The sequence below is a fragment of the Oncorhynchus nerka genome, linkage group LG3, assembly GCF_034236695.1.
Source record: "Oncorhynchus nerka isolate Pitt River linkage group LG3, Oner_Uvic_2.0, whole genome shotgun sequence".
Taxonomy (NCBI): Eukaryota; Metazoa; Chordata; class Actinopteri; order Salmoniformes; family Salmonidae; genus Oncorhynchus; species Oncorhynchus nerka.
The window spans coordinates 32777914-32803303 of record NC_088398.1 but is presented as its reverse complement, the minus strand read 5'-3'; the positions used below and the strand labels follow the sequence as shown (position 1 = coordinate 32803303).

Sequence of the window (25390 nt, the reverse complement as noted above, 5' to 3'; positions counted from 1 at the left end):
TCTATAATTTATATGGTATCGTAATTAGTATATTTGTGAAAGGTTATAAGTTATTGTAGTATTTCATTATGCAATAATGATAACTGATTATTCAAAGCAAATAGTATTCCCCTCTTAACAGCTGGAGACGATCTTTTTCACTAACTTTTATTTTGAAATAAAGAAAATTCCACCGGAAGTAAAATTTAGCGGACCAACCAGTTCCAACAATATAATATGAAGGTTTCTGACCTTAATGTCTATGGTTCTAACCTGGCTCCTCTAATCAAAAGGTAAAGATATGTGTAACGTTTCATTTTTTTAAAAGCAAAAAATAGACCGTGTGTAAATGAATGTCAACGTTTCGTCCCATTTGCCACCGTCTATTTCGAGTGTTTGTAGAGGCTGAAATCGTGTTGCCTTCGTACCATCTACACCAAGCTAGCTTGCGCTAGATATTGTTATGGGAAAGGCTGTTCATTGTAATGACAGATGGACGTGAAGACGGTTCTGCAATTCGCCGCCACCACAAGAGGCTTGTCACTACTAATACAGGTCAGTAATAATATTGTATTTATTTACAATAGTTGCTGGTTAACTCCAACATGACGTCCACAGACTGAAGGACTTGGATGTTAATCAATTAGAAAAGTGTCATTGGTGTGTGCTTGTCATCTCATGTTTGCTATGTCTCCCTTTCAGGCTCTCCTAAATGCTGCAATCCCAGATCACGAAGCTGATGCATTCACTCCTCCACGTGCAGAGGAGCCTCGGCTTCTGGACCCTGCAGTACAATGGTTTCTAGGGGGCCTTTCCCACTGGGATGCAGAGCATTTCCTCTTCATTGCTGAGAGGGGTTACCTGTATGAGCACAACTACGCCTTCTTCCCCCTGTTCCCTGTCATACTGCGGGGGCTTGCAGAGACTATACTACGGCCCCTCAGTGGCTGTCTTACACTGCGTGGACGCCTGCTACTGGCTGTTGCCTTGGGTAACAGCGCCCTCTTCCTGCTGAGTGTGGTAGCACTGTATGGACTCGGCCGTGTGGTGCTGCAGGATCGCCGTCTTGCTCTAGTCTCAAGTTTACTCTACTGTCTCACCCCTGCCAATGTCTTCATGACTGCTGGTTACTCAGAGAGCCTGTTTGCTGCACTGACCTTCGGTGGCCTCTTTCTCCTTGAGAGAGGATACACCCTCAGAGCCTGTCTGGCTCTGAGTATAGCTACTGCTGCGAGAGCCAATGGACTTGTTAATGTAGGATTCTTGCTGTATCTGCCCCTGCAACAGGCCCTGTCCAAGATCTGGGGACTGCGTAAGGACAATAACAGGCACAACAAATGCCTCCACTACACCTGGATCGTCGCTCGTCTCCTGTTCACGGCTGCATTGGGCACAGCAGTTATTGCGCTCCCCTTCTTGGTCTTCCAGTACTATGGGTACAGGGTGTTCTGTACACCCTCCCTCTCCTTGGAGCAGGTTCCCCCTGTCCTCATCCAGCTTGCTGAGGATAAAGGCTACAGGGTCCCTGACGAAAACGCACCCCCACCCCTCTGGTGCCTGCGACCCCTCCCCCTACTCTACTCTCATATCCAGGATGTGTATTGGGATGTGGGCTTCCTGCGCTACTTCCAGCTTAAGCAGATACCCAACTTCCTGCTAGCACTGCCCATGGCAACTCTGGGCATGGCGGCGGCCTACATGTACTATAGGGCTAACCCAGCCAGGTGTCTGAGACTGGGGCTGTGGGACGGAGGGGCAAATAAACGGCCAGACAAACCCACACCTGGATTTTACAGCCCCAGGGTGTTTTTGTATGTGGTGCATGCTACAATGCTCCTGGGATTTGGAACATTCTGCATGCATGTGCAGGTAAGGAACGAATCAGTGGAAAATGTTTATGTAAGGGGATTTTAACAGGTCTAGTGGGGGAACAACAGTCACAATGTTAAACAAATTGCTGTGTTTGAAGATTTTTATGAAATACAGGCAGCTCGTCTAGTCCATTAATGTTATTCTCTTTTACTGATTTCTCCAGGTTTTGACCCGGTTTCTGTCTTCCTCCTCCCCTGTACCTTTCTGGATCAGTGCCCACCTGCTCTTACTCTACGAGCCTCTCCTTCAGCGAAGGTCACCACCCACATACAATAAGGGGCAGCAGCGGGGGACACCTAGAACTGTCTTCTTGTACTTACCCCAAAACCCCATTGTTCATCTACTGTCCCGCTGGAAGACATGCTCTATTCCCACACGATGGATTCTAGGGTACTTCATCTCCTATTGGCTTATGGGCCTGGCACTGCACTGTAACTTCTTACCATGGACTTGACCTGACACTTTCTACTGAAGATCTGATGTGTGCACAAAATACTATTTGAGGGCAATAATAATAGCTCTGAAGCGTGTCATTTTCTGCCTGCTTCATAAATAGACAGTTCCGTTTTGAGATCGCAACTGGCTACTCCCCTCTGTTAGTGTTCGGCAATAAAGTTCAAGCGTTTTATTTGCACTCATCTAATTTTCAGAAAATTCCATATTTTAATATTTCTTTAACAAGAAAAACATTGGATTAATTCGTAATCCAGCATTGATGCACTGATTGTTCCATTATATCAAATTGTCTCTGAAAATGTACAGGGTGCAGTTTGCATGTGTTATTGTATTTTTTTGTTTACTAAAGAGATACTGTAATAAAGCATTGCTGTGTTTTTTAAAAATTAACTATTAAAATAGTATGCGTCACAAATTATTAGCGTTTGTTGATAGATTCTGCTTGCAGCATTTCAACCATTGATTTCAGCACCACCGACAGCAAGCCTTTCTAGTTGAAACACCTAGAAAGTTAAGATCTTAAGTAAATGAAGCTAGCTAGCGAGCTTGCTGTATTTTATACAGACCATGCATGCTACTGTAGCTGACCTGATAAAACTTGCATCATTACTCTAGAACATTACTAGCAAATGACAGTGAAACTTGAAAGGTGAGCAGTGCACATAATTATGGAGAGTCTAAAAACAGACGGTCTAAACTCAAAGGCCAGTGTGAATGTATTGTTTTGAATTATGACCCAACCGAAGCCGTGCAGGCGGGTTGTCCACTTTGACGCCTAGCTCAATTAGAACGTTTGCGTATTTTCGTTGGCGCTGTAGTCACAAAACAAATCTCATCACTTTTTTCAAGCTCATTTGAATTGGAAGTGGTAGCTGTCTGATGAGTATGCAGGCCATGGAAGAACTGGGACATGGGGCCGTGCATTATCTTGCTGAAACATGAGGTGATGCCTCAGGACCTCGTCACGGTATCTCTGTGCCGTCAATAAAATGCAGTTGTATTCATTGTCCGTAACTTAAGCCTTCCCATACCATAATGCCACAGCCACCATGGGGCACTCCGTTCACAACGTTGACATCAGCAAACTGCTTGCCCACACGATGCCATACTGGGATTCATCCATGAAGAGCGCACTTCTCCAGCCTGCCAGTGGCTTTCCCACTGGTCAGTTATGACGCCAAACTGGAGCCAGGTCAAGACCCTGCTGAGAACGGCGAAGATGCAGACGAGCTTCCCTGAGATGGTTTCTGACAGTTTGTGCAGAAATTGTTTGGTTGTGCAAACCCACACTTTCATCAGCTGTCTGGGTGATCCCGCAGGTGAAGAAGCAGGATGTGGAGGTCCTGTGCTGGCATCGTTACACGTCCTACCAAATTCTCTAAAACGACATTATGGTAGAGAAATAGGCTCTATGCATTATACCGCCTCCAACGTTCTAATTTACTTCCGATCGGGTTTATGACTTCCGGAACGAGTTCTGCTATTGGTTTTATCATTAGCTTACTAGCTATCGTCAATGCATTTCTGACAGAAATAGTTTGCAATGACTACATTTAAATTACAGCCCCGCGAAGGAGGTGTTAATGAACATTGTTCAGTGCCTCTGTGTTCAGTTTCTTCCAAATGTAATGGTATTGTGAGCTTCCATCGGGGGGGGCGACGACACCTAAAAAGAGGTGTTGTTCCTACTGTCTTCGCGTGGAACTGGCACATTCAAAAGAGACCTGGTGTTTGGGGAAGATGACTGAAACCTCCTGCTCCGACTGAGGGGGATGAAGAACAAGGTGCGCTGCCTGTGGACTGTGCCGTCTCTGATCCGGTCCAGAGCATGGGCCAAGCCAGTGTAAATGTACAGGTGTTTTTTCAAATTATAATTTGTTTATCTACGACATGTATCAATCATTTGTGTTGTAGTGAATATCAGTTTGCGTGGAGCTTGTATTGGCTTTAATTAGGCAATGAGTGACAGGGGTGGGGGGAAAGAAATCAAGTAAACCCTGAATAGCCAGAATCCAAGATTGAATACAATGTTAGAGATGTGTAATTGATTAACTGAACTGTTGATCATTTGATGATTTGTTTTATTTAAACAAATCTATTCTACTGTAGATTTCTTCACAAGAACATCACTACTTATTTTTCATAAAACCACTAAACTGGGCACCCATGCAGGGGATCCATTCAGGTGCGAGAGACATTTCTGCAAATAGTGGTAAAAATACAAGTGGTCAACCTCCTCTCATAGTTTTTGAAACCTGTAGATCTTTATATATCCTTTCAACTAGGATGTCCTCCTGTGCACAGCTGACAAAGTCACATCAGCTACAACCTGTGAGAAGGATTTGACCTTGCACCTGCCAGTAGTAAGCATGAGATCTCTTCAACTTCAGCTCTCCATTCTGTATCTTCAGGTAAGAGCAGTCAACATAACTTGGTACATTTGGGCACTTGACCTCTAAGAGACCAAAGTTTGGTCTCACACTGGGATCAAATATGATTCCATCTGGAGAGGATCCTAACCACAGAGCATCTGGGTGCACTACGAAGCCACACGGAAAGATGTTAACATTCTTCAGTGTGCAGTACTCCTGTACAGCCACTGGCTCCATGGCTAGCCCCCTTCATCTCCATGGTCTGCATACTTGAACATCCGCTCAGCTAGGTGGTCAGCTGAGGTGTCTCCCTGGACATGGCAATCCTCTCGGAAATGAGAGGATGATATTCTTATTTTCCTGAGCTAATGCCATTCTGGGCTGCTGCTCTGCTCCCTTGTAGCAACCTCGACTTTGTGTGACATCTCGTAGGTTGTCTCTAATGCCTTGAGGTGTAACTGCTCCTGATGGCTTCAGTAAGCACACTGGGAAGCCTGAAGCCTGTAGCCATCTAATGGAAGTATTGGTGGAGAAGTGGCATTGGCAATCTTCACAATTTCACGGGTCTTTGGCTGTGGAAGCTGATAGGACAGAACACTGCCGGCTTGCACTGGTCCAAAGGCAGACTCAACCAGCTGACATTTCCATTGTTGTCACAAGAGGGGCAGTAAGTGGAGAAAAGTTGGCATACGTTTCTGAGACGCGGAGAAGGTCCATGTCAGGCTTGCACTGGCCCAAAGGCAGACTCAATCAGCTGACATTTCCATTGTTGTCACAAGAGGGGCAGTAAGTGGAGAAAAGTTGGCATACGTTTCTGAGACGCGGAGAAGGTCCATGTCAGGCAAGTATCCATTGAGTGCTTTGTAGAGAGAACTTCTGCAAAACATTTTAAAACCTTAACATCATGTTGGAGAGATTACTATGACAAAGACTCATGTAACTTTTCCAGAAACAGCACAAGCCCGAAAGTTCAAATAAAATGAATTAAAATATACAGATTTATATATTATATATTTACCCCCAGTCATTGTCCCAAACATTTGTCATTATCATCTGGATACAATCACAAGAAAATGTTTTCTAAAATGTTTCCATTCTAGGAACCTCCAACTTACCTTATTCCATCAGCATACGAGTTAGTAGGTTTACGGAACTCTATCCCATCAATCGGACCTGGTTTCACACCCCAATTAACAAAGATTTACTGTTACATTGGCTGAAAACTTTTCAGGTGCATTTTTTTATGGATATTGATAGACTCACAAGTGTTCTTGGTGTAGCCGGTGTGAAATGGCTAGCTAGTTAGCGGTGGTGCGCGCTAGTGGCGTTTCAATCTGGGACGTCACTTGCTCTGACACCTTGAAGTAGTGGTTCCCCTTACTCTGCAAGATCCGCGGCTCTTGTGGAGCGATGGGTAACGATGCTTCGAGGGTGACTGTTGATGTGTGGTTCGTGCCCAGGTCGGGGCGAGGGGATGGACGGATGTAAAGTCTATACTGTTACATTGGCTTGTGCCAATGCTGTTCTGTGTTTGTGCAGCTGTGAACTGGTGTTGCAGCAGGAATGTTTAGTTGAGAGTAGTGCGCTGTCTGGTAAAGAAGGGCCACCAGATGATTGCATAGAGCACTTCCTGCAACACAGGAGCAGTGGCTTTGGACCACTATCACTGGTACGGAGTGCGTTAACACCATCTGAAGATAAGTGAAGTGACTGAAGTGAGAAACAAGTATGATGCGGCCCATAAATAACAATAAACATAGTAGCGTCTAGTCTTATTAACTAGGGGCTCATTTAACTATATAGGAATAGATTGTGTCTCAGTAACACAATTACCAAATACTGCATCAACAGATCTTAACAGGTTATTTGGTAAAGTGGGCAATTCTAAATTGGGATTGGGACTCATCATTAATATCTATCTACTGATAAGATTAAACGTTGACACTGACTCCAACACATTTTGACCATGATGATAGTGTCTCACAAAATATGTTTAACAACGTCCCTAGTAGCTATCTATAACCTTTCCCTACTCGAATGCTGTGCGGCTTTTCACTCTTCCTCATGGACCTGTGACAGGCAGCCCTCACGGTGATCTCCCCTGTCAATGTATCTTTGTTAGATACTGTGTAGAAGACATGAATAACAATTATTTTTAGCTAGCAAATATAGCTACCAAGCATAACTTAAGCAAGCTAACGAAAATACACACATTCTCAGGTAGATTCTGTCAACGTTACATCATTTTACGAAGTAACTAGCTAACTACAGTTAATAGTTAAATTAGCTAGCTAATGATTGTAGCTGGCTAACGTTATATCTGTCACCAACTTGGTACTCACCTTCATAGTTGTCTATGCAGCTTCCTATATACATCTTGAACCCCTTTTCATTCTTGCTAGCTGGAGTTTCTGAGGCTGATTTAACAATTCGATGTACATCATTAATATTAATTTGAGGCAAGTCCTGAAGACACCTAGTAAAAAAACTGAGACATAGTGGTAGTAACGTTATATCGTCGATAACAACTAGACTGACCGGAAATTGTCACACCGATAGGAAGTGTGTTTAGAACGTTCGATCATGGAATGTGCGGGCTATTAATATTAAATTATCTGGCAACAGCTCTGGTGGACATTTCTGCAGTCATCCTGACAATAGCACACTCCCTCAAAACCTGAGACATCTGTGGCGGTGTCAAAACTGCACATTTTAGTGGCCATTTATTGTCCCCAGCATAAGGTGCACCTGTGTAATGATCATGCTATTTTTTTCCCAGATTGGCGGATACCACCTTCACTGTAGCCTCGGAAGGTTTCATCCCATGTAGGAGCTGCACCTATTTTGCACAGTTCCGGGATAATATTGACCGGCCAAATTTCCAATGTGGAAACTCAGTTTATTGAGGAATGTCTGAGCTGGACATCCTGCTGACCAACCGTTTTGCCCACCTGCTTCCAGAGATTTCCTGCTCCTTTGTCATCTACCCTGTCTCCTGAGGGTCCAGCTCAGGGAGTTTCTACCACGTCAGGCCTCGAGGGTGTCTGAGGCTCCAGCATCCCACCCTGCTCGGAGAGTTTCTATTGATGATGTGGGTCCTCCGTCCCCCATCTCCCGTCGGTCCTCAAGGAGGCACAGAAAAGGCCAGACATCCACGGCCATTCCACAATAAGACATTTAGAATCAAGGCAGGTAAAATAGCAATAGTGGGATGGCGCTAAATACATTTCAGATTGGGACTAGGACTATGAGATGGAGTCTGTAGAATTGGGCTTCAAGGCCCATTTAAAAAAAGTTCAGATGGACAGGGAGAGTAATTTCAAAGGCGAAGGTAAAGGGAGCAGAAGGATCTGTTCTCCATAGTTCGGAGACGTGTATCATGGTATTACTCAGAGTGCTGTTATACAGATTGACCATGTCATTGCGGGCCAGCTCACTGCAGTCAGACTCAAAGGTGGGCTAGATGTGTTGATCGAGAGCTAGTTCACTGCAGTCAGACTCAAAGAGGGATGGGTTGAGTTTCCTTAGGTTGAGGAATTTAATAGCCTTCTTTGAGAGCTGGAGAGGAGTTGGAGGGGTCAGAGACTTGTGCTAAGAGACGCATAGCTCGATGACATCCAAGTCAGAGGCAGGGACATCACCAGTGATCATGTGTATGTGTTGTGTGTGGGAATATTTACATGTTAAAGAAGTCAGCAGCCATAGAGCACTTGGGTGAGTCAACATGGATGTTAAAGTCTCCCAAAATTACAATGTGGGAGAGTGTGTGGCATACAGACGTTACTAGTTCAGAAAACTCAAAGATTAGAGGTATTTGTCTTTGGGGTGGCAAACAAGAATAACAGTGAGAGAGAGGATTTGGTTATTTACATTTAAAAGCAAGGTACTCAAAAGACTGAAAATCAGCAACAGTCAGTGGGTTTAAAATAAAGCAGTCTCTGTATAAAATAGCAAGGCCTCCACCGCGGCCGTGGCTGTGTGCCTTTTCAATGTATTTGATTTCAGGCGGAGGTTCTTCATTAAGATGGTGAAAGTCACTGTCTCTGTGCCATGTTTCAGTGAGACATATGTCAAAGTCATTCTCAAAAAACTCTTACAGAAGAAGAGACTTATTCGTTAAGGATTGTAGAGTGCAAAACGTGTGGACGTATTGGTGGAAACAGATTCATTGCATTGTGGTTGGTCCACTGTGCTCTGTATGAACTATTAACTTGGAGTAGGGGATGTCAATTGCCTGAGGGCTAGCCTGCAGAACTGTCAAGTGATCGTTATTGTCCAACTTCGGTGTACATGTTGTACTGTTCACATTGTGAGTGCACACAATAGACTTTAATTCCTCTCCGTCTGCATGTTTTATGTAGGATCCCGTATTGCATAAGGCTGTTCTTGAGCTCCTTGCACAGGGTTGTTTTAATCTGTTCAACATTTCGGGGGAATCCTTGTAGTGGAGGAAAGTTGCTGCCATTCCTTAGTCTTTGGTCCAGGAGATGAGAGGAAGATCTAGGCTAGTATTTGAATCCAAACAATTAGCTAGTTGATTGGAGAAGTAGGCTAATATCTTGTCAAGTTTAAGGTCAGTTTAGATGACTAGATTTTTGTATTCAGTATGTTACGAAACCTATTAACTTCCCTGTTAATATTGTTATGCTCGCAAAGTCTAGGGGTCTTTGGCCTAGTTCACTGGTCTGTAACCTGATTTAAGATGTGCATCTATGTGAGAAATCAGTGCCTAGGTGTTGAAAGTACATGTACCCAGGGAGACAGCAACCTTAACTTGGTCCAGGGGCAGCTCTGTCTCTCTTGACCTATTTTGGGTCGGCCGAGCCCAAGCGGATTATTATGTTCAGATGGTGACGGAAACAGATATTTACGACAAGGAAAACAACAAACAGGCATGCCTAAACTAAGGATTTAAAATCCAAACAAAAGGCCTCATGGCCACCAAATAAACCAGTAGCCTCGCAAGCGGGGACACTGACTGACGATCCTTAATTGGCAGCACCTGATGTGCTTGTCAACCAGGCTCACCACCTGGATAAGGTTGCTGTTGCCCACTGAGGGAAAGGAGTGTGGAAGTGGTAGTGAGCTGTAGTGTGCTGTCCTAACTACCTAACCTACTAGATTAGCTTTTTTTTTAAAGCTGATAATTGATAATAATGCATATAAAAAACACTTAAAACTAATTTGTCACTAAGCGCCATGGCAACGATGTAAAAAAAGTAATTAGAAAATGGGTTATTGGTCATTAAAAGTAGTTAATAGCAGACATATTTGACTAAAATCAGCTAAATGCTCCCTTGTTATTGTTTCATAAACTTTAATTTGCTGTTATATTTCAGTGACGAGGAGCCAATGGAGGTGCATCAAAAGAGATGTGTAAGTACGATTTATATTCTTTGCATATTTGGCATTTGAAGCCATTTACATTGATTCGTCTAAAAATATATGTGCATCAGAACTAACTTCCAGTTAGTATTAATACTTAAAGCTATTGTACTCACACAGTCATACGAGTCAGGTAGTTAATTTGCTCTCTATAATATATTTAATTTCTACACAGATTACTATGTACCCCATTCTCTGGAATATTGTGGCATTTTTTTGTATTTATTTGGAAGCGCCAAGGCAGCAGCTACTCTTTCTTGGGTCCAAACACACTAGGGCACTTACATTGCATATAAAACAAAAGGTAAAACAGTACATCATAACATTATTACACCGCTACATATCTACAATACAAAATGTATAATACCACCATACAACAATATTACAATGTATGTGTGTCTACCTTTCTGTGTCTCTTCACAGTCCCCGCTGTTCCATAAGGTATATTTTTATCTGTTTTTTAAAATCTGATTCTACTGCTTGCATCAGTAACCTGATGTGGAAGAAGAATTTTGGCTCCCTGTTTTAATAGCCAGCCGTGTTGCCCTGTTCTGAGCCAATTGTCATTTTCCTAAGTCCCCCTTTGTGGCACCTGACCACACGACTGAACAGTAATCCAGGTGCAACAAAACTAGCACCTGTAGGACCTGCCGGACCTGCCTTGTTGATAGGGTTCTCCCCATCTTAGCTACTGTTGTATCAATATGTTTTTACCATGACAGTTTACAATCCAGGGTTACTCCAAGCAGTTTAGTCACCTCAACCTTATCTATTTTGACATTATTCATTACAAGATTTAGTTGAGGTTTAGTGAATGATTTGTCCCAAATACAATGCTTAGGTATTAGTGATGAAGGAAGTGAATAGGAATCCGACATCCACCATGCAGAGTTATGAGTGCAAGCATAGCACACCACCTAACACTACTACTACTACTGGAGAAATGTCTATGCTGTATGACTTCAACTACTATAAAGACCCTGCCTCGTTTTGTGTTGGCCTACAGTACCCTCCCCATATCCCATCACCTCCAATGCAGGATAAGCATTCTGGTAGTTTGGAACTCCTGTCTGGAGAGCAACATCTTAAATAGAATGCAATCAGGTTTTAGGTCTGGCCACAGCACTGTTTCAGCAACATTGAAGGTTTTAAATGACATCCACTGTGCTCTTGATAAGAAGTTGTGTGTCTGTCTTTATTGATTTGTCGAAGGCTTTTGACACCGTGGACCATGCTGTCTTAGTGCAAAGGTTAAAATGTTGTGGAATTACTGGTCATGCTCTAGATTGTCTACGATTTGATAGATAATTTATAAACCAATGTGTAATGGCGGATGGTTGTAAATCTGAGTCCATAGAGGTGTGCTCAGGTGTTCCGCAAGGTTCTATTTTGGCCCACTGTTTTCATTTTGTATATCAACAACATTGGGGATCTTATTGAAACAGGGGATGTTAATTTTTATACAGATGATACTGTTCTTTATTCAAGTGGTAGTAGTTCATCTTCAGCTTTTGAAAATGCCCAAAGAACATTTAACATCATACAACATAATCTGATTTAAAGCTGGTACTAAATTCGGGTAAAACAAAATGCATGCTATTTTCAAATGCCAGGCATATTACTAATCATGTCATTGCTACATTGGCTGGACATACTATAGAGCAAGTTAAAGTGTACAAATATTTGGGTGTGTGGGTTGATGATATGCTGAGCTTCACTGTGCATGTAGAGAACTTGATAAGGAAGCTCAAGCTGAGAATAGGTTTTTATTACCGGCATAAGGCTTGTTTTTCTTTTGAGGCCAGGAAGGAGCTGGTACGATGTACATTACTGGCGGTTTTAGATTTTAGTGATGTTATACACTGCTCAAAAAAATAAAGGGAACACTAAAATAACACATCCTAGATCTGAATGAATGAAATCTTTTTATTAAATACTTTTTTCTTTACATAGTTGAATGTGCTGACAACAAAATCACACAAATTATAAATGGAAATCAAATTTATCAACCCATGGAGGTCTGGATTTGGAGTCACACTCAAAATTAAAGTGGAAAACCACACTACAGGCTGATCCAACTTTGATGTAACGTCCTTAAAACAAGTCAAAATGAGGCTCAGTAGTGTGTGTGGCCTCCACGTGCCTGTTTGACCTCCCTACAACGCCTCGGCATGCTCCTGATGAGGTGGCGGATGGTCTCCTGAGGGATCTCTTTCCAGACCTGGACTAAAGCATCCGCCAACTCCTGGACAGTCTGTGGTGCAACATGGCGTTGGTGGATGGAGCGAGACATGATGTCCCAGATGTGCTCAATTGGATTCAGGTCTGGGAAACGGGCAGGCCAGTCCATAGCATCAATGCCTTCTTCTTGCAGGAACTGCTGACACACTCCAGCCACATGAGGTCGAGCATTGTCTTGCATTAGGAGGAACCCAGGGCCAACCGCACCAGCATATGGTCTCACAAGGGGTCTGAGGATCTCATCTCGGTACCTAATGGCAGTCAGGCTACCTCTGGCGAGCACATGGAGGGCTGTGCAGCCCCCCAAAGAAATGCCACCCCACACCATGACTGACCCACCGCCAAACCGGTCATGCTGGAGGATATTGCAGGCAGCAGAACGTTCTCCACAGTGTCTCCAGACTGTCACGTCTGTCACGTGCTCAGTGTGAACCTGCTTTCATCTGTGAAGAGCACAGGGCGCCAGTGGAGAATTTGCCAAACTTGGTGTTCTCTGGCAAATGCCAAATGTCCTGCACGGTGTTGGGCTGTAAGCACAACCACCACCTGTGGATGTCGGGCCCTCATACCACCCTCATGGAGTCTGTTTCTGACCGTTTGAGCAGACACATGCACATTTGTGGCCTGCTGGAGGTCATTTTGCAGGGCTCCTTGCACAAAGGCGGAGGTAGCGGTCCTGCTGCTGGGTTGTTGCCCTCCTACGGCCTCCTCCACGTCTCCTGATGTACTGGCCTGTCTCCTGGTAGCGCCTCCATGCTCTGGACACTACGCTGACAGACACAGCAAACCTTCTTGCCACAGCTCGCATTGATGTTCCATCCTGAATGAACTGCACTACCTGAGCCACTTGTGTGGGTTGTAAAACTCCGTCTCATGCTACCACTAGAGTGAAAGCAATGCCAGCATTCAAAAGTGACCAAAACATCAGCCAGGAAGCATAGGAACTGAGAAGTGATCTGTGGTCACCACCTGCAGAACCACTCCTTTATTGGGGGTGTCTTGCTAATTGCCCATAATTTCCACCTGTTGTCTATTCCATTTGCACAACAGCATGTGACATTTATTGTCAATCAGTGTTGCTTCCTAAGTGGACAGTTTGATTTCACAGAAGTGTGGTTGACTTGGAGTTACATTGTGTTGTTTAAGTGTTCCCTTTATTTTTTTTAGCAGTGTATATATGCAGGTCTCAACTACTACCCTGAGAGCACTTGATTCAGTGTATCATGCAGCCCTCAGGTTCATTACAAATCAAAAACGTCTAACACATCATTGTGATCTCTACAGCGCTGTTGGCTGGTCGTCATTGACCTTGCGTAGGCTTAAACACTGGTATACACTGATTTATAAAGCCATATTGGGTAAAATACAATTTTCTCTGTTCTTTTTTAGTCAGGTCGGTAAATAAATATAAATTACTGTCCCATTCTCATTTGCTTCGAACAGTACCAAAACTTAGAACAGGTGATGGTAGAAATAGTTTTAGTTACTTAGCTCCATGGTCCTGGAATTCTCTCCTGAACATTTTAAAATTTGCTGATCTAGTTTCGTTGGTGGAGTTTAAACACTTGATTGATATCACAGAAGAGTGTAATGGTCTTTAGGACAGCTGTTTTTAGTCAAGAGTTTTGTGTTTTTAACGGAATATGTCATTGTTGTACTGTATGTGTGTTTTTATAGTTTTGTTTAATGTTGTGTTAGTGTATGTAAGTTGTTTTGTCTGAAACATTGTTGCCTCTGCTGCTATTGGACCAGGTCTCTATTGGAAAAGAGATGTTATCTCAATGAGAAAAAACGGTATAAATAAAGGTAAAATAAAAAAGAATTTAAAAAATGAGAACAGTAGGACACCCACATCTCCCACTAGCTCTTCCTTGGAGTGACCAAAATCTAGTCTTCTGAAAAAGTCAGAGCATCGTTTGAGGGGTCATCTGGAAGGCAGTGAAGGATTTACATTTTAGTAATTTAGCAGACGCTTATCCAAAGCAATTAGGGTTAAATGCCTTGCCCAAGGGCACATCAGTTTTTTTGCACCTTGTCAGCTCTGGGATTCAAACCAGCAACCTTTCAATTACTGACCCAATGCTCTAACCGCTAAGCTACCTGCCACCCTATGATGTTACTAATATGTCAGAGGAGACAAAATACAAAACAAAGTGAGTAGAGATCCCAGGGATGTCAATACTATTATGGAGCCTGGCCCTAAAGGCAACAATGCTGAGAACATAATTGATGTACATAGGGCACAAACAAAGACAGAGAGTACATATGAAAGCGATCTTGACAGTTCTGATAGGGAGGCGAGCCCCAGCCAACATGTATGTCCCATAAGCATGTCCAGGACAAACTTGATGTCCAATGAGCTGGTAAACCATGCTGGAGAAGGTTAGCTCTATGATTGATTATTCACGTCACCCCGCTCCTCCGCTCTCTCCACTGGCTTCCAGTTGAAGCTCGCATCCGCTACAAGACCATGGTGCTTGTGAACGCACCAATTTGTAAGTCGCTCTGGATAAGAGCGTCTGCTAAATGACTTAAATGTAAATGTAAATGATTGCCAAGGAGTGAATTGAGGTAATGGAGTTTGAGAAATCCATCCAGTCATCTAGCAGGTCATCCAGCCAATCATCCTGTTCCTTTGACCTCAGACGAGGCACTTTGTTGTGTGTCAGGTGGCCAGGCCCACCACCGAGGGCAGAGGAGGACTCCAGCTCTGATTGCAAGATTCTGGGTGGACATTCCTCCAATATGACCTCTCCTACACCCCTAGCGTTGAAAGAAGAACTGACACTCAGTGAGACTGAACCTTATGCTGATGAAATCATCAGTGTTATCTTGCAGAACATTGAGTAAAATACTGAGGACGAAGGTGTAAGTGAACTGAAGAATGAGCCTATGAAAATCAGACAAGTGACACCACACAGACATTGGTAGCGATCTTCTGTTGTCAGGCTTCCAAATATGCCATCATGCAGTCAAGGTAGCTCACAGTATATTCCAGAAGATCAAAATGCATCCTGTCAAGATAGATCAGAGCGATATCCAGACGGGGGTGGACAGCAAAGAGCAGGTGGATGGCATCCTTGTTCTAGAGATTGTTGAAACTGCATTGGAGAAGCTGGATGATCATGTGAGGAGGGATTCTAGTAGGAGCCGAGGAATATCAGAGAACTTCAAACTAAAGATGAAAAGGATCTCAATTAAGCCAGTCAGGGCTGTCCTCGAAAAGGTTTTGGCAAGATTTGGCAGCTCTAGTGAAGACACCCCATCGCTGAACTTCCATACAACCACTACAGCCCAAAAGTTTCCATGTGTGCTGTAAGGAGTTGGAGAGTGCTCTCTTCTTTGGCTGCCGATATCATATCTGTGGTCCTGAATAAGCTCGTGGAGACCTCTGGTGGTAAAACAGCTGCTTGCTCGAGTCAGATGGAGATCAAGAACCTTGTCTGAGCATTGTCTTACAAAAACCCAGAATCTCTTCCGACAGACTTATCAGGGTCTCAAATTGAATTGGTGTCAGAGGAAATACTTCAAAATATTGTTGGAAAGCTAAAAAAAAAAGATAATCAGACAGGAGTTTGAGTAATTCAGGGGAACAAATAGAGTTTGGTTTTCCATGTGAAGCTCAGGATTTTGTTGAAGAAATCTTAGATACTCAAAGGTCCAGGGTCAGACATTAGTCAGTATGGGCCAAAGGCAATTGGCCATGTTTCCTCCTCTATTTCTTAGACATTCAAACACACAAGTGAGACTCACCTCCAATAAAGACAATGCAAAGACACCTAGTAAACATCACGTCACCATTGGGAATGAGACCCTGGTCTCAATTGGGCTACCCTGAATAAATAAAAGTTTATAAATAAAACAGATCACCAGCTCTCTCATTCCCTGCGTGACTAGCACAGAGCTGGCCAAATTCCGTGACTCGCTGTCAAAGTCAGCTACGTCTCTTCTGAAGGAGACATATGGTGAGCGATCCACAAACCTCAAGATGGAAAGGGAACTTCCAGCCTGCATCTCATATTAAAGATTTGAAAACCTGGTGATACAGCCTTACATGTATGTAAAATAACCGAGTGATACAGCCTTATGTAAATAGCATAGACATCATTTGTACCGAGAGTTACAGTAGAGGAGGCGTTCCCTATTGCACATGGACACACAAAGGAGTGTAACCAGGAAGCTCAACATCCTTTGTCTGAAGTCAAGACTAAGACAATACCTCAAACAATGCAGTGCCCCTGAGAACAAACGGACCTTGGCCCTTGACACTGATTGCAGTCGTACTACAGATACCTGTCAGCGAAACTACATGCAAAGCTGCCAATATCCTCCATGTACTTACTCAAATCCACAGTGGAGAAGTTTGTGAAGGTGATGGATCAGTGCAAGCTACCGGACATCCTCTCATGTCAGTCAGAGTAGGGAGTGCTTTGAGCAAAATGCAGCCTTCCTAGAGTGGTGACGCTGAGCTGCTGATCAGTCTGGACTTCAGGCATCAGGGGAGGAGCTGAAGATGAACACAAAGAGCTCAATGATTCATCACCTTCACTCTGATGTTGTGACCAAGTCTATGATGATTGCTTTGCTGTGGGATAACTCTCCCCAGGCCTCAACAAGCAACACAAGTAAGTCCACAACTATCATCTTATTTAAAAGGTAAAAAGTTAGCGCCTCTCTTGGCGAGGCACTTTTCTGACCAACCAAATTATATTATTACATAGGCCTACCACAGCTTCAGTTTTTGTAGAGCAAATGTATCCTTTATGGAGAGGGTTGGTGGGTGCTGCTATTTTTCCTTTTTCACACATGTACAAGTGTGTATCAATACGCATGTGTGAATTGGAAATTTGCTTTTTGCATATCCCTCGGAGAGTGGGTTCACAGACTTGAGCGTATTTACTCACATTAACCTTTACTAATAAGTACAGAATGAATTCCCTCAATAGAAATTAGATATTTAAGTATGAGAATAAAATATCTTTTAGCGCCTGTCCATGTTAATAATTTGTAGTCTATGCTTTTATGATTCATGTTATGTAGGTGTTAAAATAGGTTGCTTTTGTGGAATGGAAGTTACCTGAAAACATCAAACGTTGTGAGCATTGAGCAGTAAATGATCACAAAAAAAACAATGTGTGCATTGATCAGTAGTAATTACATTTTTATTATATTAAGGCTACAATGTTATTTCCTATTAATCAAAAATATACTTAAATGAAACTGGTAGTTTATTTGAAAGTGACCAAAGAGATTTTGGATAAATACCGATGCATTATTACATCATGTGCACTTGTACCATAAAGATAGTGACTGTTACATCACTATTACATCATAGAAGTGGTTTGTCAGTGTGGCATTGTTATAACAGAGAGTGATGGTTATCAATAACTGGATCATTTTTTCCTGAGGGTAAGAGAAACGTATCCACTGAAGACCTTTTTCAAACAAAATAGAAATAGAAGCTATCTCATCCGCAACATTGTCATGATCTGTACACTAGTCATGTTAAAGAAGATTATTGGCTTGGTGGTCATTCTTTGGCCAGTCACAGAGATACTCAATTGACAAAAATGACTGACTGGCCATTTGGTCACCATGTTGTAGGACTTCAACACCACAGATTATGTTTCACTTACCCCTGTGTTTTTCAGATGTGAAAAGGATCATGTGGTCTAAATGCGTGAAACCTGAGCTTCCCTGGCACAGTAAGGCTGCCAGCAGTGTGAGAAGGTCTTTTGGGAAGATGTCACCAGTCAAGACCGCCGTGCACACTGAACAGGAGCCTCACATCAGAGCCACCCAGAATGAGGGAAAACCCAGCCAGTCACAGGCCAAACTCCATGAGACACCTGTATGGACCCAGAGAGCCAAGGAGCAAATTAAAAGTGCATTGAAGCCCCTGGAATCCCCAGCCAATAAGGAGCCAACGTTAACAACTGCACCACAAACACCTGAGTGTAGCAACAAGGCAGGATGGTTTAATGTACTTGAGAACCAGCCCAGGACAAAGTCAGTCCGGCAGAGTTTGAGGGTCCATCAGATGACACCAGATGACGTCAGTCTATTTTATTTTCTTGAGAATCAACACGCTCAGCAAGTTGAAACAATTGAAGATATTGTGACCTGCTTAATAGGCGAAATCTATTATGATGAGACAGGTACCCAACTAGACACCCCCATTCCTGGCCTGAGTGAAACGGCTTTGGACCTCATTGATAATGTGGTTGATGAGTTAAATAACACCCCAAGTGACCTGTCTAGTTTACATACCGACGAGTCTCTGGTCCTCCCATCTAGTTATAAACATCAGGTGGCCAAGAGTGTTCACAAAGAATTGCTTTCCTGCACTGGTTCCCAAGAAAGCTTGTGGAAGGATGTATCATCGGGACACATGGTGAAAGAGATTGCCAGCTCAATCTCTCTGGAGGTGTCCAATGTAACCAGCAGGATTGGGGCTATCTATCACACTAGTGCCGATCACACTGATAATCCAATCTCACCCGGCCCCAGAACAGACACAAATGCTTCCTGGGTGTCCTGTGCAGCCTCAGACATCTCTGAAGATCTTGTCCTCAGAATCCTAGACTTCATATCATACTGTCGGTCACCAGACAGCACCTGGAATGGGCCACAGAGCCGATGCTCCACTGACATGACTGGAGATCTCATGGATGCAGTCATGGTGGAGCTCTTCACTAACACAGCCATGCTGACGATTCCAGTAGGTGAGCACCAGAAAAAATGGTGCAAACCCTCCCCTACAGATCTGGAGAAAGCTGCCAGATTAGTGTATAAGAAGATGGTAAAGGAAACTGGCTCAGCTGAGGCTTTGCAAGACGCTCTCAAGCTCAGAAGGAAGTGTGTAGTCACAGCACTGGCTGACGTAGTGGCAAAGCAAGTGTACAAGCTCTTCTCAGAAGAGGAGTCAGACTCCACATATCTCCCAGACCAAACCAGCCACAAAGATGACTGCCCTGTTACAAGCCACAGTAACAAACAACTCACACCTGAGCTTGCTGCTGCTCAATCTGCCAGTGAGTGCATAGTGAACTGCAAGGCTGTGTGGGAGATCATCTCCAGACTGCTGCAGGAGATTTGTCCTAACGTGCCCATGGAAGAAAAGCCCCAACTTTATGCTCAGGATCTTTTTCATAGTGCTATAAATAAGCTGTCTGAGTCTCCAGGGGTAGCAGTATGTGCTGATGAGACTATCTGTGACGTCTGCCGCCATCCACAGGCCATTGAGTTAATCTGCGGCCGTGTTCTGGAGTGCCTGCAATTTCAGATGAACCTCATGGGCTACAATTTAAGATCTGCCCTGGATGCCCAAGATGAGGCTCTCAGCTACTTTATTGTTGCTCATCTTGTGCAAGAGACCCTGCTGTTGATCTCAAATCAGACCAATGGCAGCTCCCCTGAAGTAGACTCAGGTTCCCACCATCAACCTGAGAGTCAAACACAACCATGTGTAGTGAGCAGCAAAGTAAATGATGAAGATTGGCCCACTTGTCAGTCAAACATCACTGTACCAAAGGGCCATTCCACCATTTCTGCATCCAAGGGCTTGTCCCATAGGGCTTGCTTTTCCACTGTGTTTGCAACCAAGGGCCTACCACAGATGCCAGGTCAAACATACACTGGCAGAAGAAGGCACACAGTCCTGAGTGTGAAAATAAAAAAGGTACAGTAGGTGCTTATGCAGTAACAGATTGGAAATCCCCCAAACTATCAAATATAAATTTCACTGAAGTGACTTCATGTTTATTTGACTTAAAATCTCATACACTTTATTTTATGCAGTTTAGTAGACATTCTTTCACAGCTGAAGGATTTAACCATGGGTTTGTATGTTAATACAGCACTCTCACAGAGGAATTCATATCACACCGTCAGAAAGGATAATTCGGTTGAAGGAAATGCAGAGGGAGTCATCTTCTGAGGTCTCATCAGGTTTGAACCATCGATTTGCTTTCAACAAGTTTATCTCTACTTCTTAAGGAATTATATTCTGGTAAATTGTTGTAGAAAGTATTGACTGTCTAATTATATTCTCAGTTTCAGTGGAGATGTTTTCTGAAAGCCATGGACACAGAAGAGGGTGTTTTGGATGGCTCCTCTCTAAGCTTATGTGCACTGAAGACATCCACTGGTTCGAGTAATGTTTGAGTGTAACCAAACATTCAAACCTAAGGTGGAGGAATGTAAATAAATCAAAGCAAGCCTACTTTGACCTTCTATTGTGATTCAGTAACAGGTGATTCACCGTGGTTTCAGTAAGTCATATAATTTCCATTATATGTATAGTCATTTCGGTTGCCGACCTTCCATAGCTAGCTAAGTATATGACACAAACATTATTTGCTGGTTTGAATGACGTTTGAACAACAGCATAGCATATTATGAACACGGTGCCAGAAACATTCCATTTAAAAACATACAGTGCCTTCAGAAAGTATTCACACATTTCATTATATTGTGACGACCCTGGGTTTATATGCATGAGCATGCTTTTGCGGCACAGTCGATAGCGCGCCGGACCTCAGACTAGAAGGTCGAGGGTTCGAGACCTGCTCCTGCTGTTACATTACAATATGTATAGTCATTTCGGCTGCCGACCTTCCACAGCTAGCTAAGTATATGAAGCAAAGATTATTTGTTGGTTTGAATGATGCCTGAACAACAGTATAGCCTATTATGAACACAGTGCCAGAAACATTCCATAAAAAAATATACAGTGCCTTCAGAAAGTATTCTCACTAGGACAATAACCTAAAATGCACAATCAAATCTACACCGGAGTTGCTTGCCAAGAAGACACTGAATGTTCATGAGTGGCATAGTTATAGTTTATACTTAAATCTGCTTGAAGATCTATGACAAAACCTTAAAATGGTTATCTAGCAATGATCAACAACCAATTTGACAGAGCTTGGAGGAAAAAAATGAAAAAATTATGAAGAAATGTTGCACAATCCAGGTGTGGAAAGCTCTTAAAAGACTTACCCAGAAAGACTCACAGCTGTAATCGCTGCCAAAGGTGCTTCTACAAATATGCAAATGAGATATTTCTGTTCATAATAATAATATTTGCAAAAAAAATGTTTAAACATGTTTTCACTTTGTCATTATGGGGTATTGTGTGTAGAAAACAAACTAGAATTCAAGTTGTAACAACAAAATGTGAAATAAGTCAAGGGGTATGAATACTTTTGGAAGGCACTGTATATTTTGAAATGCTATAAAACGAAGAACAATTAGTGTGACAGCAAAAATTATAATTTTTTATTTGGGGGATGGGGGAAGGTCTGTTAGAAGTTAGTAGAGCTCTTTTTAATTTTCTTAGTAGAGTTATGTGGTGTGGTGGCATATTGCTGCCAGTCAAATTTGTTTTATGTCATGTCACAAGTAGAGATGAAACGGTATGAAAATTTCATACCACGATTATAGTGACCAAAATTATCACAGTTATCAGTATTGTTAAAATGTGCTGGAAATGTTAAAGTACTGATACACATACTGAAATAATTTCACCAAGTTTTATATTGAAAACTAACAAACAACAAATAAAATTAGCAGCAATATGCACTTTTTGCATTGTGCATAAACATGAAAATAATAACATTAACATTAAAGATGGCACCATGTGGCCATGAGAGGTAAACGTTTCCCTAGTGCAGGTTTGAATGAACACAACCCTAAATAAGCAAATCAAATGTGCATATAAAAGCAACACAAGTAAAGCAATGTGCATGTAAGAGCAATACAACCATATGGCAACACATCCAATGTGCATGTAAGAACAATACAACCATATGTAAACAAATCCAATGTGTAGGTGTTGACATTAAAATAACAACACAAAATATGTAAACAAATTAAATTAACAGCACTGATTGTCTGTCTGTTCTCTCCTTCATAGAGAAATGAGGTGCTTCTGGCCTAACATCCTGTATGTATGCATATTTCTTCACTTGAGATTGAAATGTAAAAATGTGAGCATATATACTTTGTCTGGTTTAAGCAGTGACCTGCAAGGGGAGACAATGTGCTGGCACTGAACACTCTCTGATGGCACGTTGGTTGCTGGGATGCACAAAAGCTTCCTGGCAACCCTGGCAAGGTGAGAAAGCTCTGATTGCATGGTCTATCTTCTGTGTTGCGTTTGAGTAATTGCAATGAACCCAACAATTGACATAAATACAGGAGTCTTGTATAGGAGTCTACAGTGTTTCTCCTGTTGGAACACTTTTACAACCAAGTCCACGACTGCCGGATTTTAAATTAACAAAATATGTTGGTTGTGTGACTAAACTACATAACGTGTTATCGTGTGCAATGTGCGGATAAAGCCTGCAGAGACACACGAGGTGTAAACAGGTGTAAAATATACTTGATGTATTTCACCAAAAATCCCTAATTTATTTTAATTTATTATTCAAAAGTTATTTTGAGAAGTACCCTACTTTCAAGAGTGAATTATTTTATTGTATTTATTTAATCAAATGTATGTTAATGCGGTGATGTCATCAACGGGAGCCATGATTTTACTCAGTTTGCTCAGAGCCTGATGAGGAGAGCTATGTGTTATGTATGCTCCGGTCTTTTGAATACACATGTTCACAAATGCACAAGAAAAGACAAGCAAAAGTTATATTGTCACTGATTTAGTGTTGCATTACTGTTTATAGTAATATATATTTAGGTGAATAGGAATAATGTTCGAGTGCAACTTTGCATGGCTAACCCAGCTACCGTTAGCTTTGTTGCGGGAGTGGGTCTCTTCAAGGTGCAGGCAGCTTGAGTTTTCTGATTATTTTCTTACAGGTATTCTGCACTGTCTTTTATCAGACAAATATACTTGTATGGGAGTCCAGACGGCAGCATTAACTTTTGCCTTGTATTTGTACCCATTCCATGCGGGTATGTTGTGAAATGTGACGATTTTGTATTTCATGTTTAATGTGCCTAGTTAGCTGTCGTTCATTTAAAATGGTGTTGCTTCATTAGTATATCTCGGGTATAATGGTAAAATAGTACACTCTCTAAGAAATATTGAGCACTTATTAGTAGATTATTGGTGTACAACATTTATAAAACGAAATGGGAGTCTTTGTACAAAATGTTCATATTTTAAAATGTATTTTTTTGTTGATGCTTTTACTCCTGAGTTTGCTCATAGTGTGATGAGGAGAGGCAAAAATACTTGTAAGGGAGTCCAGACGGCAGCATTAACTTTTGCCTTGTATTTGTACCCATTCCATGCAGTCATTAAAAGAGAGACAACCTGCAGAATTGTGTCCAGAGCCTTTATCTTCCACCTACACCTTACCAGAACACAACGCAGAAAGGTACCGGTACAGGGTCGGTTACATTGGTGCCGTGACCCAGATCAACATGGATCATTGTGAATTGCCGTTGATCAACACCAGCTTGGTCGCCGGGAGTTGCTATGCTATAAATAGGTTGGAAGTGAAATATCTTACACAAGGGGAAAAAACAAATGTTTTGTTGGGTAAATCTCTTAGATTAACTGATTCATTTGAAATTGTTGATACATATATTTCATTTTATTTGTGTATATTGATAGTGAATATGACTTATATTGTTGGAAAAGGAGACTGTGTTTTCAGTGATGAGCTTGTACTGGGTCTTGGGAGAGGGAGGTTTTTCAGGGAGTTGCCTCAAACCCCAGCTAGAACTATAGATGTAGATTCACCAATTTTTTTGCTCTACTCGTGTGCCTAACGACACACCCTCAGCTCCTATAATTATGCCTAGTGACACAGATAGTTCAGAGGTGGCCAATCCTGACTTAGGAAATCTTATCACACAACTCGCTCATCAGATAGGACAGTCTGTATCAGCTCAGATTAGGAAGGAAGGTGAGAGGTAGGAGGATAGAGGCGTACATGCTCAGAGCACCAGTGCAGGCCAGACATTCACTGACACACCTTCCCTGAATGTATCTGGTATGAAGTTGGTCATATAGTCTGATGTGAGAGAGCCCCCATGTTTCAGAGGGGATGGGTCTGACAAGTACTCAGTACATGAATGGGAGGAGCTCATGGATGTTTACCTGAGAAAAAGGGGTGTGCCGGTCATAGAACAGTCACAGGAGATCATGTCCAAGCTTATGGGGAGAGCTAGAGACATCGTAAAGATAACACTCTGCAGCAATACATCTGACACCTCACGAGAACCCTAAAGTTATAATAGATATACTGAAACAGCATTTCAGTGAGTTGACATACTCATCCATCATCCATGCCTCTTACCGAACACTTTGCCAGTATTAGGAGAGAATGCCATGGAGTACTGGATCCGTCTGAACAAGGCAGTAGATGTGGCCGATGAGTGTTTGAGGAGGCAGGGTTGGAGCATTGAGGACAAACGATGATGTTTGTGAAACACTGCCCAGATCCTTCTTTCTGCGGTTTAAAAGTTCAAAACAGCTGATAGGTGGACAGCAGCTGAGATACAAGAACTTCTAGACGAGTATCAGTCTGAAATGATAGTTCAAATGCTGACCAGGTCAATGTGCCCTGCTGCTGTGAGACAGATGACCACACATGTCCAGATGCCTGTACATGAAGATGAAGTGCCATCTTGTCCAGTGTCTTCTAGCCAGAGTGAGGTACTTGTGAGGTCACACCCTCTAATCAAACTGAGGGAAACTGCATGCAAACCTTGATGAGCTTACTTGATCGTGTGCTAACGCAGAACACGCAGACAACAGTAAGACTGCAGCACCCACCTAACCAAGGGTACTCTTACAGGAAATATTGCAAGGTGTGTAACGATACAAACCACTATGCTTGCACACTAGAAGGGAGGGTCTGTGTTTGTCATGCTTTGAGTCAGGTCACTGGTAGAAAAATTGTCCAAAGTCTGGGTCTAGATATAGTGAGGAGCCCACACAAGCAACCCATGCAGCGGAGCCGTTAAACTAGCAGGCCCGCATTTGGAGGGTGTATATTTCATTTATCTATTTCACCTTTACTTAACCAGGTAGGCTAGTTGAGAACAAGTTCTCATTTGCAACTGTGACCTGGCCAAGATAAAGCAAAGCAGTTTGGCACATACAA

General features: G+C 42.6%; 2 protein-coding genes across 3 annotated transcripts; both read left to right on the top strand.

Moving 5' to 3' along the window:
* The first annotated feature begins 72 nt into the window (after positions 1–72).
* On the top strand, positions 73–2697 carry pigv (phosphatidylinositol glycan anchor biosynthesis, class V). 2 transcript variants are annotated; one of them, XM_029630307.2, is made up of 3 exons: positions 73–534; positions 682–1848; positions 2065–2228. In XM_029630307.2, exons 1-3 carry the CDS (start codon positions 472–474, stop codon positions 2125–2127), a joined length of 1293 nt encoding a protein of 430 aa, XP_029486167.1. In that variant the 5' UTR covers positions 73–471; the 3' UTR covers positions 2128–2228. The 2 variants fall into 2 exon arrangements, with proteins under 2 accessions (XP_029486167.1, XP_029486157.1); XM_029630297.2 differs by having other exon boundaries at positions 165–534; positions 2015–2697.
* A 7327-nt stretch (positions 2698–10024) lies between these two features.
* On the top strand, positions 10025–23597 carry LOC115115159 (uncharacterized). The gene is made up of 4 exons (XM_029643650.2): positions 10025–10055; positions 17957–19986; positions 20165–20255; positions 20361–23597. Exons 1-4 carry the CDS (start codon positions 10052–10054, stop codon positions 20462–20464), a joined length of 2229 nt encoding a protein of 742 aa, XP_029499510.1. The 5' UTR covers positions 10025–10051; the 3' UTR covers positions 20465–23597.
* Positions 23598–25390: the final 1793 nt, after the last annotated feature.